General features: G+C 38.5%; 2 protein-coding genes across 2 annotated transcripts in view; both read left to right on the top strand.

The window, feature by feature from the left end:
• LOC306781877 (semaphorin-4A-like) overlaps nt 1-10615 on the top strand; it is an 18281-nt gene extending 7666 nt beyond the window's left edge. Inside the window, exons 5-14 of the mRNA XM_079274963.1 lie at nt 931-1033; nt 1122-1244; nt 3055-3182; nt 3494-3675; nt 4647-4785; nt 5625-5805; nt 5895-6010; nt 6485-6651; nt 6852-6922; nt 9130-10615. Coding sequence (XP_079131089.1) covers nt 931-1033; nt 1122-1244; nt 3055-3182; nt 3494-3675; nt 4647-4785; nt 5625-5805; nt 5895-6010; nt 6485-6651; nt 6852-6922; nt 9130-9860 — 1941 coding nt within the window. The 3' untranslated portion in view covers nt 9861-10615. The remainder of the gene's footprint in view (nt 1-930; nt 1034-1121; nt 1245-3054; nt 3183-3493; nt 3676-4646; nt 4786-5624; nt 5806-5894; nt 6011-6484; nt 6652-6851; nt 6923-9129) is intronic.
• A 2106-nt stretch (nt 10616-12721) lies between these two features.
• LOC306781702 (membrane-spanning 4-domains subfamily A member 4A-like) overlaps nt 12722-15000 on the top strand; it is a 10265-nt gene continuing 7986 nt past the window's right edge. Inside the window, exon 1 of the mRNA XM_079274679.1 lies at nt 12722-12830. The gene's annotated coding sequence lies outside the window, so the exon portion shown is untranslated. The remainder of the gene's footprint in view (nt 12831-15000) is intronic.

Below are 15000 nucleotides of genomic sequence, written 5' to 3' on the forward strand. Positions count from 1 at the left end.
CTGTCTTGTAGTTCTCTGTCTTGTAGTTCTCTGTCTTGTAGTTCTCTGTCTTGTAGTTCTCTGTCTTGTAGTTCTCTGACTTGTAGTTATCTGACTTGTAGTTCTCTGTCTTGTAGTTCTCTGACTTGTAGTTCTCTGTCTTGTAGTTATCTGTCTTGTAGTTCTCTGACTTGTAGTTCTCTGACTTGTAGTTCTCTGTCTTGTAGTTCTCTGACTTGTAGTTCTCTGACTTGTAGTTCTCTGACTTGTAGTTCTCTGACTTGTAGTTCTCTGTCTTGTAGTTCTCTGACTTGTAGTTCTCTGACTTGTAGTTCTCTGTCTTGTAGTTCTCTGACTTGTAGTTCTCTGACTTGTAGTTCTCTGTCTTGTAGTTCTCTGTCTTGTAGTTCTCTGTCTTGTAGTTCTCTGTCTTGTAGTTCTCTGACTTGTAGTTCTCTGTCTTGTAGTTCTCTGACTTGTAGTTCTCTGTCTTGTAGTTCTCTGACTTGTAGTTCTCTGGCTTGTAGTTCTCTGTCTTGTAGTTCTCTGGCTTGTAGTTATCTGACTTACAGTTCTCTGACTTGTAGTTATCTGACTTGCAGTTCTCTGACTTGTAGTTCTCTGACTTGTAGTTCTCTGTCTTGTAGTTCTCTGTCTTGTAGGTCTCTGTCTTGTAGTTCTCTGTCTTGTAGTTCTCTGGCTTGTAGTTATCTGACTTACAGTTCTCTGACTTGTAGTTATCTGACTTGCAGTTCTCTGACTTGTAGTTCTCTGACTTGTAGTTCTCTGTCTTGTAGTTCTCTGTCTTGTAGTTCTCTGTCTTGTAGTTCTCTAACTTGTAGTTCTCTGACTTGCAGTTCTCTGACTTGTAGTTCTCTGTCTTGTAGTTCTCTGTCTTGTAGTGGAGTATCTTCTCTTAAACGTGGTGTTTTGTGGTTTGGTCTCCTTCAGGACACAGAAAGCTTCTCGATGGAGCTCCGTGACAATGCTAATGCTAAAGCTAAAGGCCGCTGCCCTCACAGTCCGGTGCAGAAGAGCTCGGCCATCAGCGTCGGTCAGAACGATGTTTCACTCAAACATAAATGTCCTCGTGCTGTTGACCTGTGCCACGTTCTTAACGCTGCTGTGTGTGTTGGGTGCAGACGGCGAGCTGTTCACCGCCACCACCACCGACTTCAGAGGAGTCACACCGCAGATTTCTCGACACTTCAGCAAAGATGGCCGCCAAGACGTCAGCCAGGACTCGTCCGTCGGTCTGCTGGAGGGTGAGTGAAGAGAACGAGGTGTACACTTTAAATCACTTACCCAGAATCCTTCAGTGTTTCTGAATAAGCTGAAGCAAACAGTGAGTCACGAAGAGGAAGAAGACAGAAGTGTTGAATAAAAGATGGTGAAATACTTAACGAGTGTACAAATACAGCAGCACTGCATGTCTTTAGGTCTTCTACTCTCCTGCTGGGTCTCTCACTCGTCATGCCACTTTAACGTGTAAAACTCTTGAAGCTCCTCTGGTCACTTGAGGTTTTTGTGTTGTCTGCTGTTGACATAGAAATGAAAACGCTGATGTTTAAACATCTTAAAAACCTCAAAGACATTTACTAAAACCTCACAAACTTTCAACCAAACCAGCGTCAGACCGACTTCCTGTTTCATGACCCAATGATTCATTTCCTCTTTCTGTCTCTAAGTCAGGGATTCCCAAAGTGGGGTGCGCGCACCCCTGGGGGTGCGCGAGCTGCCTCTAGGGGGTGCGCGAGAGGAAAAGTGTAATGACGGTCTGATGGTGTAATAATATTAAATATTAAAAAAAAATGTATTTTTAATTTAAAAACTGTCAGGTGGGACATCTGAAGCTATCAGTCGTAAAAGAGGAGAGAGACAGAGAGAGAGAGAGAGAGAGAGAGAGGAATCGGAGGCGAGGGGAACGGAGAGGTGCGTTGGGGGGAGAAGAAATCGAGCCAGAGTCAGAGGAAGATGAGACGGCGCAGACTGGGAAAAAAAGAGGAAATATGATGAAAAGTATGTGTGTCTGGGCTTCACTTGGATTGGCAACGCAGATTCCCCAAAGCCACAGTGCGTGGTGTGCAGTGAGGTTCTGGCTAACAGTCTGAAGCTCTTATTTACGTCGCCACCTGAACACCAAGCATGCCAGTGCAAGTCAAAAGCCCCTTACATTCTTTATATCCAAATTGGAGGAGTTACAAAACAGCCAAAAACAACTGGAGTCTCATTCATGTGTTGGTCTATAAATGATGCACTACGGGCTTCATATCTGGTTACAGAATAGCGAGAAAGGGGCTACCGCACACAATCACTGAAGACGTGAGCTTGCCAGCTGCCAGAGAGATGGTGGAATGTATGATTGGGGAGAAAGAAGCAAACAAGTTGGACATGATCCCGGTGTCCAACAACACTGTGTCGCGCCGCATCGATGCTTTGTCCGAAGACATCCTGGCTACATTAGTCGCTCATTAATTGTAAATTAAATGTGATAATCTGCCTCTGAGCCTGTGTCCTCGCATCCGTATTGCTCTTTAAAAGTGACGCCTTGTGTCACTGAAAGATATTGAAACTTTGTTGCAGTGTTTCAGGGCGTTTTCACACCTTCAGTTCGTTTGCTTTGTTGCAGTTGCTCCTTTGTTCGGTTTGTGTTCACACTGCAACATTTAACAGCGGACTAAATCTTGTAAACAAATGCCACGCGCGAGCAAACTGTTCTCTCATTGGTCCGATTATTATGCGGCTATGAAGGCTTAAAAGGCTCTGTTGCTTCTTTTTTTCTTTTTTTTTTATTAAGGGGGGGGGGGGGTGCGCGAACCCGGTCGGGATGTAGAAGGGGGTGCGCGGCCTAAAAAGTTTGGGAACCGCTGCTCTAAGTGATAATAAAGAACTGCGTCTGAACGTCTCAAAGAGCTTCTGACTCCGTCCGTGTTTCACTCTTTGTTTCTTCACTGATTAACGTCTCGTTACTGGAGCTGCTGATGATTCTGGGATCATAACTCAGATATGATCCGTGTTCCTCTCACATCTCTTTCTCCACATTCTGACCTCGTGTCTCCACTTCCTGTATTTCAGAGCCAACGTTTGTCGGCTCGTCGTCCGACCCGTCGGAGAGGAAGATCTACTTCTTCTTTACTGAAGTGGGGAAAGAGTTCAGCTTCGTGGACGAGCTGAGGATCCCCAGAGTGGCCCAAGTCTGCAAGGTGATGATGTAATAATCATAATAACCATAATAACTTTGTTCATATGGCACCTTTAAAAACAGAGTTTACTAAGTGCTTTTACAGACAAAGCAGCAAAAACAATGACAGCAACAGAAAGACCAGTGAGACAGTTCATACGATTCAAATGAACTGAGAAATAAATAAAATGATATTTAGTCAAATAAACAAATAACAAAAATGAAATAAAACGGTAAAGCGACGACATGACATAGAAGCCAGTCTATAAACATGTTAAGAAGAGATCCTGTGAGCCTCATCATGACCCCTGACCTCTGTCTCTATGTCCTCAGGACGACGTCGGTGGACAGAGGACTCTGCAGAACAAGTGGACGTCTTTTGCTAAAGCCCCTCTGCTCTGTCAGCTGCCCAAACAGCTTCCCTTCAACCTCCTCCAGGACGTGTTCACCCTCCGGCCACCAGAGAGCGGCAACGCCTCGGACACGCTGTTCTACGGCGTCTTCACGTCTCAGTGGTACGAGGACGAAACATCCGACGTACCTCAACTTCCACTCACGAAGGCGTCCGTGAAAAGACATGCCGGCACACGTCACAGAGACGTTTTACTGAAGTGTTGTTTTAAAAGGGAATGCTCCGGGTTCAGGTGCAGCTGCTGAGTCTTACTTTGCACCCTGATTCTGCACCATGTAACCAGCTACAGTGGAGCTGGACCAAATGCACTTCAGACCCAACACTTTAAACAGAGCCCAGAGTTCTAGAGCCCAGAGTACTAGAGCCCAGAGTTCTAGAGCCCAGAGTTCTAGAGCCCAGAGTTCTAGAGCCCAGAGTACTAGAGCCCAGAGTACTAGAGCCCAGAGTTCTAGAGCCCAGAGTTCTAGAGCCCAGAGTACTAGAGCCCAGAGTTCTAGAGCCCAGAGTACTAGAGCCCAGAGTTCTAGAGCCCAGAGTACTAGAGCTCAGAGTACTAGAGCCCAGAGTTCTAGAGCCCAGAGTTCTAGAGCCCAGAGTACTAGAGCCCAGAGTACTAGAGCCCAGAGTTCTAGAGCCCAGAGTACTAGAGCCCAGAGTACTAGAGCCCAGAGTTCTAGAGCCCAGAGTTCTAGAGCCCAGAGTACTAGAGCCCAGAGTACTAGAGCCCAGAGTTCTAGAGCCCAGAGTACTAGAGCCCAGAGTTCTAGAGCCCAGAGTACTAGAGCCCAGAGTACTAGAGCCCAGAGTTCTAGACTAGAAGCACCTCTACAGAGGACCCATCTCACAATAGTAACTAAAGTGGAGAGTAATGGGTTTATCCGCTCCGTTCGGATGCACTCCAACATCTGAACGGCTTCTTCTTTGGCCCAGTGCGTCGCCCTTCTACCAAAGCCCGTTAGTTCTTCAGTAGTGATCCTGCTGAAGAACCCTTCCTGGTGGAGTAGTTACCACCGTTAGCCTCGTTTGGAGATGAGAGATCTCAGTAACATGTTTCATATCTCTGGTCTGGTTCAGGTCCTCGGGTCCAGAATCTGCCGTGTGCGTCTTCAGGCTGCAGGACTTCAGGGCCGTGTTCTCTGGGAGGTACAGGACCTTCAACATGGACACCCACCAGCTGAGCTCAATGCTGGGAAAGCACTCCTTCATGGGACAGGTAAACTCACTCTCACAAGATCCTCATAAAACACATCTACTGTAGCTAACACGGTCGCTGTGAGTGCTCGCTGTTTTATATGTTACAATGGAAACACTAATCAGAGACACAATAGACAAACAGAACAAACAGAGTCCTGAATAATATTAAAGAGAACAAACGATAATAATATACGACATGTCTCTGATAATAAAAGTTGGCTTCGTCTTGCTGACACTAAACTGACGTTATCAGTTTCTTCTTCTGTGTTTCTGCCCCCTGCTGCTCACACTTAGCTTCAGGCACTTTCTGTCTAATCTAGAATAAATGATGTAAAACTGCAACACAACATAACGAACAACATGCTTTAACACGTTACACGCAGCCTCCCATTCAACAGAACTCTATTATCAACTACCTTTCTCGGGAAAAATATCATGAATATGTATCTGATAGAGTCCTTGTAGGAGGAGGTCGTACCTCTGGTCCTGTGTGAAACCAAAGTAAATACTCACTTATTTCATTTGACAAATATATTTTTAGCAAAAAACAAGACGTTTTCGAAACATTTCAAGTAGTTTTGTTACATTTTTCTTTTGTTTAATTTAAAAGTGTAATCGGGGAGATGAGATGTTTTGACCTTTTGATATCTTAAATAACTTGTTTCATGTCACACATCAGATACATGAAGTCTCAAAGACTTAAAGGTGTTATTATGCATGAAAGGTAAACGGCGTCCCTCAGGGTTCCATCCTGGGCCCAGCTTTGTTCTCACTAGTTTGAACTCCGGACTAGTTTTATCTCAAACATGGGTCTTTGGATGGTTAGCGTATGAACTTCCCTTCATGTTCTGCTGACAGTGTGGACTGGACAGCGCTTCAGATTCTGAATTAGCGGAGGTGAAGAAGAGTTTCCTGACCAGCGGCAGCGTCAGAGGAGATCTGGTCGTGGTGTCTTCAGAGCAGCGATACTCACATGTGACTGCGATGAGGACGCAGGCCGCCGACGGCCAGCACTACACCGTCCTCTTCCTGCTGACTGGTGAGATGCAGAGTAAACGCTGATAGTGTCACACATGCAAAACTATATTCTGTATTAAAACGGTTCATCGTCTTCTCTCTGATGTCCAGACTCTGGCTTCCTCCACAAAGTGGCTCTGCTGGATCAGGGTGCGCACGTTATTGAGGAGATTCAGGTCTTCACACAACCTCAGCTGGTCAAAAGCATTGTCATCTCCTCCTCCAAGGTATACATATGTGTGTGTATATATATCTACACAAAAAACAAATGCAGATTAGTATGAAACACTGAGGGAGGGAAAGTGATATGAAGACAAACTTGAATAATATTACACAAAGTTAAAGTTAAAGTAAAGAGAGAGTAGGAGAATAATCAAATGTAGAGCAGATGTAGCGTTAAGTTGCACGTCTAAGATCTCCTCTCTCACGTTTCTGTTTCTGCTAATAAGAATCATTTGTTTCCTCACAGATATAAAACATCTTTACTGATATAAGAGACACAAATCAAACCACCGACACCAACAAGAGATATAAAACAGTGTGTCGTCTGTATAATGAGGAATATTGAAATATTGAGGCAACATTAAACACTGAGCCTGTGTGAAGGCTGCTCCTGTACACGTGGACGATGTGGTGGAACTGTTTGAGTGGACTGAACACTTGATTGTTGGTGCATATAATACATTGATATGGTGCTGTAGGGAGTTATCTATGTGGGGACGTCAGAGGGCGTGGCCTCTGTACCTGTGGCCAGGTGCTCCGTCTACACATCCTGCAGCCAGTGCGTTCTGGCCAGAGATCCTCTGTGCGGCTGGAGCCGGACCAGCAGCGCCTGCACCGGTGTGCATGGCCATCACCACGGCAACATGTACGTACAAGTTACCTTTAGTTCTTCAGATCCGCCTACGAGCACTGAAGACCATCTGCACTCGATGTCAGGCTTTACTGACATGTTGTGACCATTAAAGTGAAGAGTAGCAGCAAAGTAACACATCGAGTCATCTTCTCGTATCAGACGTAGTCTGAGCCCTGAGTGATGACTGACAGGCTGTGGGTTTATTCCTCCAGGGCTCAAGACCTGAAGGACGGGAATATGGGGCAGCAATGTGGAGGAGAAACCACGAGCGGAACGGTCAAAGGTAACTCTTCCTCAGAGAGCCGAGTTAAAGAAGGACAGGAGCTGCTCCGATACAATTACAAGATACAACTTTCTTTTAACCTATTTTTTTTCGATTGTTTATTATTAGATTAAATAGATTAAATGTGATATGAAGTGACTCTATAGATTAAAAGTAATCAACTCTATAGATTAAAAGTAATCAACTCTATAGATTAAAAGTAATCAACTCTATAGATTAAAAGTGATCAACTCTGTAGATTAAAAGTGAGCAACTCTGTAGATTAAAAGTGATCAACTCTATAGATTAAAAGTGATCAACTCTATAGATTAAAAGTGATCAACTCTATAGATTAAAAGTGATCAACTCTATAGATTAAAAGTGATCAACTCTATAGATTAAAAGTGATCAACTCTGTAGATTAAAAGTGATCAACTCTATAGATTAAAAGTGATCAACTCTATAGATTAAAAGTGATCAACTCTGTAGATTAAAAGTGAGCAACTCTAGATTAAAAGTGATCAACTCTAGATTAAAAGTGATCAACTCTATAGATTAAAAGTGATCAACTCTGTAGATTAAAAGTGATCAACTCTATAGATTAAAAGTGATCAACTCTATAGATTAAAAGTGATCAACTCTGTAGATTAAAAGTGAGCAACTCTGTAGATTAAAAGTGATCAACTCTAGATTAAAATTGATCAACTCTAGATTAAAAGTGATCAACTCTATAGATTAAAAGTGATCAACTCTGTAGATTAAAAGTGATCAACTCTATAGATTAAAAGTGATCAACTCTGTAGATTAAAAGTGATCAACTCTAGATTAAAAGTGATCAACTCTATAGATTAAAAGTGATCAACTCTATAGATTAAAAGTGATCAACTCTAGATTAAAAGTGATCAACTCTATAGATTAAAAGTGATCAACTCTGTAGATTAAAAGTGATCAACTCTATAGATTAAAAGTGATCAACTCTGGAGATTAAAAGTGATCAACTCTGTAGATTAAAAGTGATCAACTCTGTAGATTAAAATTGATCAACTCTGTAGATTAAAAGTGATCAACTCTGTAGATTAAAAGTGATCAACTCTATAGATTAAAAGTGATCAACTCTGTAGATTAAAAGTGATCAACTCTATAGATTAAAAGTGATCAACTCTGTAGATTAAAAGTGATCAACTCTATAGATTAAAAGTGATCAACTCTATAGATTAAAAGTGATCAACTCTGTAGATTAAAAGTGATCAACTCTATAGATTAAAAGTAATCAACTCTATAGATTAAAAGTGATCAACTCTGTAGATTAAAAGTGATCAACTCTATAGATTAAAAGTGATCAACTCTGTAGATTAAAAGTGATCAACTCTAGATTAAAAGTGATCAACTCTATAGATTAAAAGTGATCAACTCTATAGATTAAAAGTGATCAACTCTAGATTAAAAGTGATCAACTCTATAGATTAAAAGTGATCAACTCTGTAGATTAAAAGTGATCAACTCTATAGATTAAAAGTGATCAACTCTGGAGATTAAAAGTGATCAACTCTGTAGATTAAAAGTGATCAACTCTGTAGATTAAAATTGATCAACTCTGTAGATTAAAAGTGATCAACTCTGTAGATTAAAAGTGATCAACTCTAGATTAAAAGTGATCAACTCTATAGATTAAAAGTGATCAACTCTGTAGATTAAAAGTGATCAACTCTATAGATTAAAAGTGATCAACTCTATAGATTAAAAGTGATCAACTCTGGAGATTAAAAGTGATCAACTCTGTAGATTAAAAGTGATCAACTCTATAGATTAAAAGTGATCAACTCTATAGATTAAAAGTGATCAACTCTGGAGATTAAAAGTGATCAACTCTATAGATTAAAAGTGATCAACTCTATAGATTAAAAGTGATCAACTCTGGAGATTAAAAGTGATCAACTCTATAGATTAAAAGTGATCAACTCTGGAGATTAAAAGTGATCAACTCTGTAGATTAAAAGTGATCAACTCTAGATTAAAAGTGATCAACTCTATAGATTAAAAGTGATCAACTCTGTAGATTAAAAGTGATCAACTCTATAGATTAAAAGTGATCAACTCTATAGATTAAAAGTGATCAACTCTGGAGATTAAAAGTGATCAACTCTGGAGATTAAAAGTGATCAACTCTAGATTAAACGACCTGAAAACCGAGCTGTTCCTCTTGATTCTGATATTTTGTGTCCTGACAGAAGTCCACGTTCATGTGAACGAGGCGGTGAGGCTTCGGTGTCTGAAACCTTCTAACCTGGCCTCCGTGAGCTGGACCTCCCCTCGATTCAAAGACCTGCCAGAGAAGCTCTTCATCCAGTCGGCCGACGGCGGCCTCAGCTTCCTCGCCGACGCCGACACCTTCGGGATCTACCGCTGCGAGGCGGAGGAAGGCGGGTACAAGGAAGTAGTCGCGAGCTACGACGTCCGGCTTGTCGCTTCTCCTCGTTCCATCGGCCCCTTTACCAAGGAAAACCACACGACCGCCAACGACAACGAGGACGGCTCCTACGAGGACATCGCAACCGAGGAACCAACGTCTTCTACGACCAGACCTTCAGGAGTCCCAGAGGTCCACACCACGGTGGAGGAAGAACTTATACTCATGACCGATTTAAAACAAGAGACTGACTCGGGACTGAGAAACAATAAAGATCCGGTCTCCACCCCGACCCAGAAGAGAGACGCCCAGTCCGGGAAGGAGAAGAAGAGTTACTACACCGAGCTGGTCGGCGTGTCCTTCCTGCTGGCGACCTGCGTCTGCACCCTGGTGCTCGGAGGCCTCCACGTGTGGCGCCAAAGGAAACCCGGCCTCACAGTTAGTCCTCTGCTCGGTCCGGAGGACGGAGGCGAAACCAACCGATCGACGGAGAGCGTACCGTCTCTGAGCAGCCCGGAGGGAACCGGTCCTGAGCTCCCGGTGGTGGAGTGAAACACATATCGTTTATGTCGATATATATACAGATATATATATACACAGGTATATATACACAGATATATATATATAGATATATATATATAGATATAGATATAGATATATATATATAGATAGATATATATATATATATATAGATATATAGATATATAGATATAGATATATAGATATAGATATATATATATAGATATAGATAGATAGATAGATAGATAGATAGATAGATAGATAGATAGATAGATAGATAGATAGATGTTGGGAAAAATCTAAATGACGAATCAGTATGCGTTTAAATGATGAAAGAATGTTTACATTTAACAGAAGCTCATCTCCTCTGTAGTGTTTAAGGCCTGTGTCCTTGTGCAAACTTTCACTGACACTAGGTCTTCAGCAAATGTTTAATCTGTTAAGAAGCAGTTGATTGCCGAAAGAACACTTCAGATGTTTGTTCTGAATAAGAATGATAACAAACGTGTAGAAAGCGTCGATACTTACGCAGGGCTGATGTGCGATCATGACTTACGAGAAAGTGACCTTTGTACTAGAACGAATAGTTAAAGTCTCCAGATACGCCTGTGTGAAACGCGAAATGTGTGTGTGTTACCCTGTGCAGCCCACTGCATGTTGTTTACGGAGTATAAATACCAGAGACTCGGAGACAGATCTTCGAGCGGTCTTGATGTACAATCTGTATGTGAATCTACGCTGTCTCCTTCTTTGCAAAGAATAAATGTCCAATGATGAATGATTTTTTACACCAGTCTCCAGTGAATTTTTCGAACAATAGATATATATATATATATATATATACAGATATATATACACACAGATATATATATATATCTGTATATATATATCTGTATATACAGATATATATATATACATGTATATATACAGATATATATATATATATATATACATATCTACATATATATATATATATATATATATATATATATATATATATATATATATATATATATATATATATTAGTGCTGGGCAAGTTAACGCGTTAATTTCGCGTTAACGCATTCATTAATTAACGCCGAAAATTATTTTATCTCGCGTTAACGCATTTAAAAACTTTATTATAATTTTTTTTTTTTTTAACTGAAAGACAAGAGACAATACATACATAACAACAAGAGGATGACAAGAACAGTGGGATAAAGCCAGCAAACATCCTATAGTCAGCCTGTCTCATGTTTATGGTTTTGCATTAGAGATGTGATGTCCCTTCAGGGTTGCCGTAGAGAAAAGGCTTCCGCTGCTCTCCCTGGAGACGACTGGACATCGCTGGTAAAGTCAGACACTCACATGTTAGTGCAGCTACACGCTGACATTCACCGTAAACACATTCTAACGCACAGATCGGGAGCGAAGGACTTTGAAAGTTAGCAGAAACATGAACGTGAGACAACATCCGGTTTTCAGAATAAGATGCCAACAAAGTATGAATTATATTCACATTAAGTATGAAACATGCTGCCTGCATCTCGTGAACCAAATGTTATTGCCCTTTTGTTCATATAGCAGTACTTTAAAATAAAAGTGCGCAACACACTACTTTATAATTCATTATTGAACTTTACCATAACAATGAGATTAATCGCAAAAAATCCATGCGATTAATCGTTGCCCAGCACTAATATATATATATATATATACAGATATATATATATATATATATATATATATATATATATATATATACATATATATATATATATATATATATATATATACATATATATATATATATATATATATATATATATATATATATATATATATATATATATATATATATATACATATATGTATATATATATACATATATGTATATATATATATATATATATATATATATATATATATCTGTATATATATATATATACAGATATATATAAATATACAGATATATATAAATATACAGATATATATATATATATATATATATATATATATATCTGTATATATATATATACAGATATATATATATATATCTGTATATATATATATATATATATATATCTGTATATATATATATATATATCTGTATATATATATCTATATATATATACAGATATATATACAGATATATATACAGATATATAGACACAGATATATATACATATATATATATATAAATATACATATATATATATATATATATATAAATATACATATATATATATATATCTGTATATATATATACAGATATATATATATATATATATGTATATATATATATATATATATATATATCTGTATATTTATATATATATCTGTATATTTATATATATCTGTATATATATATATATACAGATATATATATATATATATATATACATATATGTATATATATATACATATATGTATATATATATATATATATATATATCTGTATATTTATATATATATATCTGTATATATATATATATATATACAGATATGTATACGCTTCAGTGATGTTTAAAACGTGTAACGCTGTCTTAGACACAGATAAGAGATACTAACTCATACAAAATACATTGTTTTAAATACGAACTCGTGATTTTGAGATACCAAGACATTTATTTTGAGGTACTGAGCCTTTATTTTGAAGAGATTCATATGCTGCGTTCAGGTGTTATCGAAGTAATCACAATCTGGAGAGCCAGCTGTCCCACTTACACACTACAGTAGACTACAGACTAACAAGAAGGTTACGGATCCATAATGACAATGATAATATGTCGGATTTCAGTTTGTACATTCAATTAATTAAGGACACAAAACAGGAAACTTTTCAAAGCAAGGAAACTTCTTTTGTTTGTAGTTCCACCCGAAAGCTACTTCTTCGGCAGATTTCCGAGTTTACGAGGAGCACGTGAAGGCAGCATCATTCCAGCCCTCAGAATCAACAGAAAGTTCAGCGAAGCTTCAGAAGCTTCCGAGTCTCCTGAAAACCACCAGTTCATCTGCAGGTAAAGCGTCCTGACGCTTCACACGGCTACACGTACTCATGGAGAGATATTAATATTCAGAGGATATGCTGTCAGCGGTAACTCAAGCTACTAACGCCTCAAACATGTCCAACGATCACTTCCTGTTTGTGCTGCTCACGAGACATCAGAGACTCATAAAGAGATGAATTATGAAGCAGCTGGAGGAAGTTTAAGAGCTGCAGAGACTCCAGAGCTCCTTCAGCTCAAGTGTATCTACTTTATTTTTACAATATTATGTATTTCTGTTATTTTAAATTCCAACCATGGCTGCTTGGTGAGTGACGTCATTGACAAACAGGCCCGAGTGGTTTTGTAGATGATGCTGCTGAGTGGAAACAACAACAACAACAACAACACGCCTCTCAATAAATAATCTCGTTAAGTATCATTTAAATTACATGAAGTGGAAATGTGTCACATGTTGTACCTTTAATTGTGACGACATCTTGTCTCACCATATTAATGTAATTATCGTATATATATCATAGTTCAGATCATAACAAAGTACAACTCTGAGGTACTTTACTTGAGTATTTCCATATTCTACTACTTTATACTGCTCTACTACATCTGAGGGAAATGTACTGCGTTACATGTATTTAATACATTTAGTTACTTTATACATTCAGATTACAAATCAACTAATACATGAAGTATTATTACAGATTAAACTACCTGCAGTATACGAAACCATTCAAATGAGCTGCAACATTAAAGCGATGAACACATGAATGCATTAGGGGTGGGAATCACCAGAGATCCCGCAATACGATATTGTCACGATACTTAGGTCATGATACGATATTATCACGATACTTAGGTCATGATATGATATTATCACGATACTTAGGTCATGATACGATATTATCACGATACTTAGGTCATGATACGATATTATCACGATACTTAGGTCATGATATGATATTATCACGATACTTAGGTCATGATACGATATTATCACGATACTTAGGTCATGATACGATATTATCACGATACTTAGGTCATGATACGATATTATCACGATACTTAGGTCATGATATGATATTATCACGATACTTAGGTCATGATACGATATTATCACGATACTTAGGTCATGATACGATATTATCACGATACTTAGGTCATGATACGATATTATCACGATACTTAGGTCATGATACGATATTATCACGATACTTAGGTCATGATATGATATTATCACGATACTTAGGTCATGATACGATATTATCACGATACTTAGGTCATGATACGATATTATCACGATACTTAGGTCATGATACGATATTATCACGATACTTAGGTCATGATATGATATTATCACGATACTTAGGTCATGATACGATATTATCACGATACTTAGGTCATGATACGATATTATCACGATACTTAGGTCATGATATGATATTATCACGATACTTAGGTCATGATGCGATATTATCACGATACTTAGGTCATGATACGATATTATCACGATACTTAGGTCATGATACGATATTATCACGATACTTAGGTCATGATACGATATTATCACGATACTTAGGTCATGGTACGATATTATCACGATACTTAGGTCGTGGTACGATATTATCACGATACTTAGGTCATGGTACGATATTATCACGATACTTAGGTCATGATACGATATTATCACGATACTTAGGTCATGATACGATATTATCACGATACTTAGGTCATGGTACGATATTATCACGATACTTAGGTCGTGATACGATATTATCACGATACTTAGGTCATGATATGATATTATCACGATACTTAGGTCATGATATGATATTATCACGATACTTAGGTCATGATGCGATATTATCACGATACTTAGGTCATGATACGATATTATCACGATACTTAGGTCATGATACGATATTATCACGATACTTAGGTCATGATACGATATTATCACGATACTTAGGTCATGATACGATATTATCACGATACTTAGGTCATGATACGATATTATCACGATACTTAGGTCATGATACGATATTATCACGATACTTAGGTCATGATACGATATTATCACGATACTTAGGTCATGATACGATATTATCACGATACTTAGGTCATGATACGATATTATCACGATACTTAGGTCATGATACGATATTATCACGATACTTAGGTCATGATA

The sequence above is a fragment of the Melanostigma gelatinosum genome (genome assembly GCF_949748355.1).
Source record: "Melanostigma gelatinosum genome assembly, chromosome: 9".
Taxonomy (NCBI): Eukaryota; Metazoa; Chordata; class Actinopteri; order Perciformes; family Zoarcidae; genus Melanostigma; species Melanostigma gelatinosum.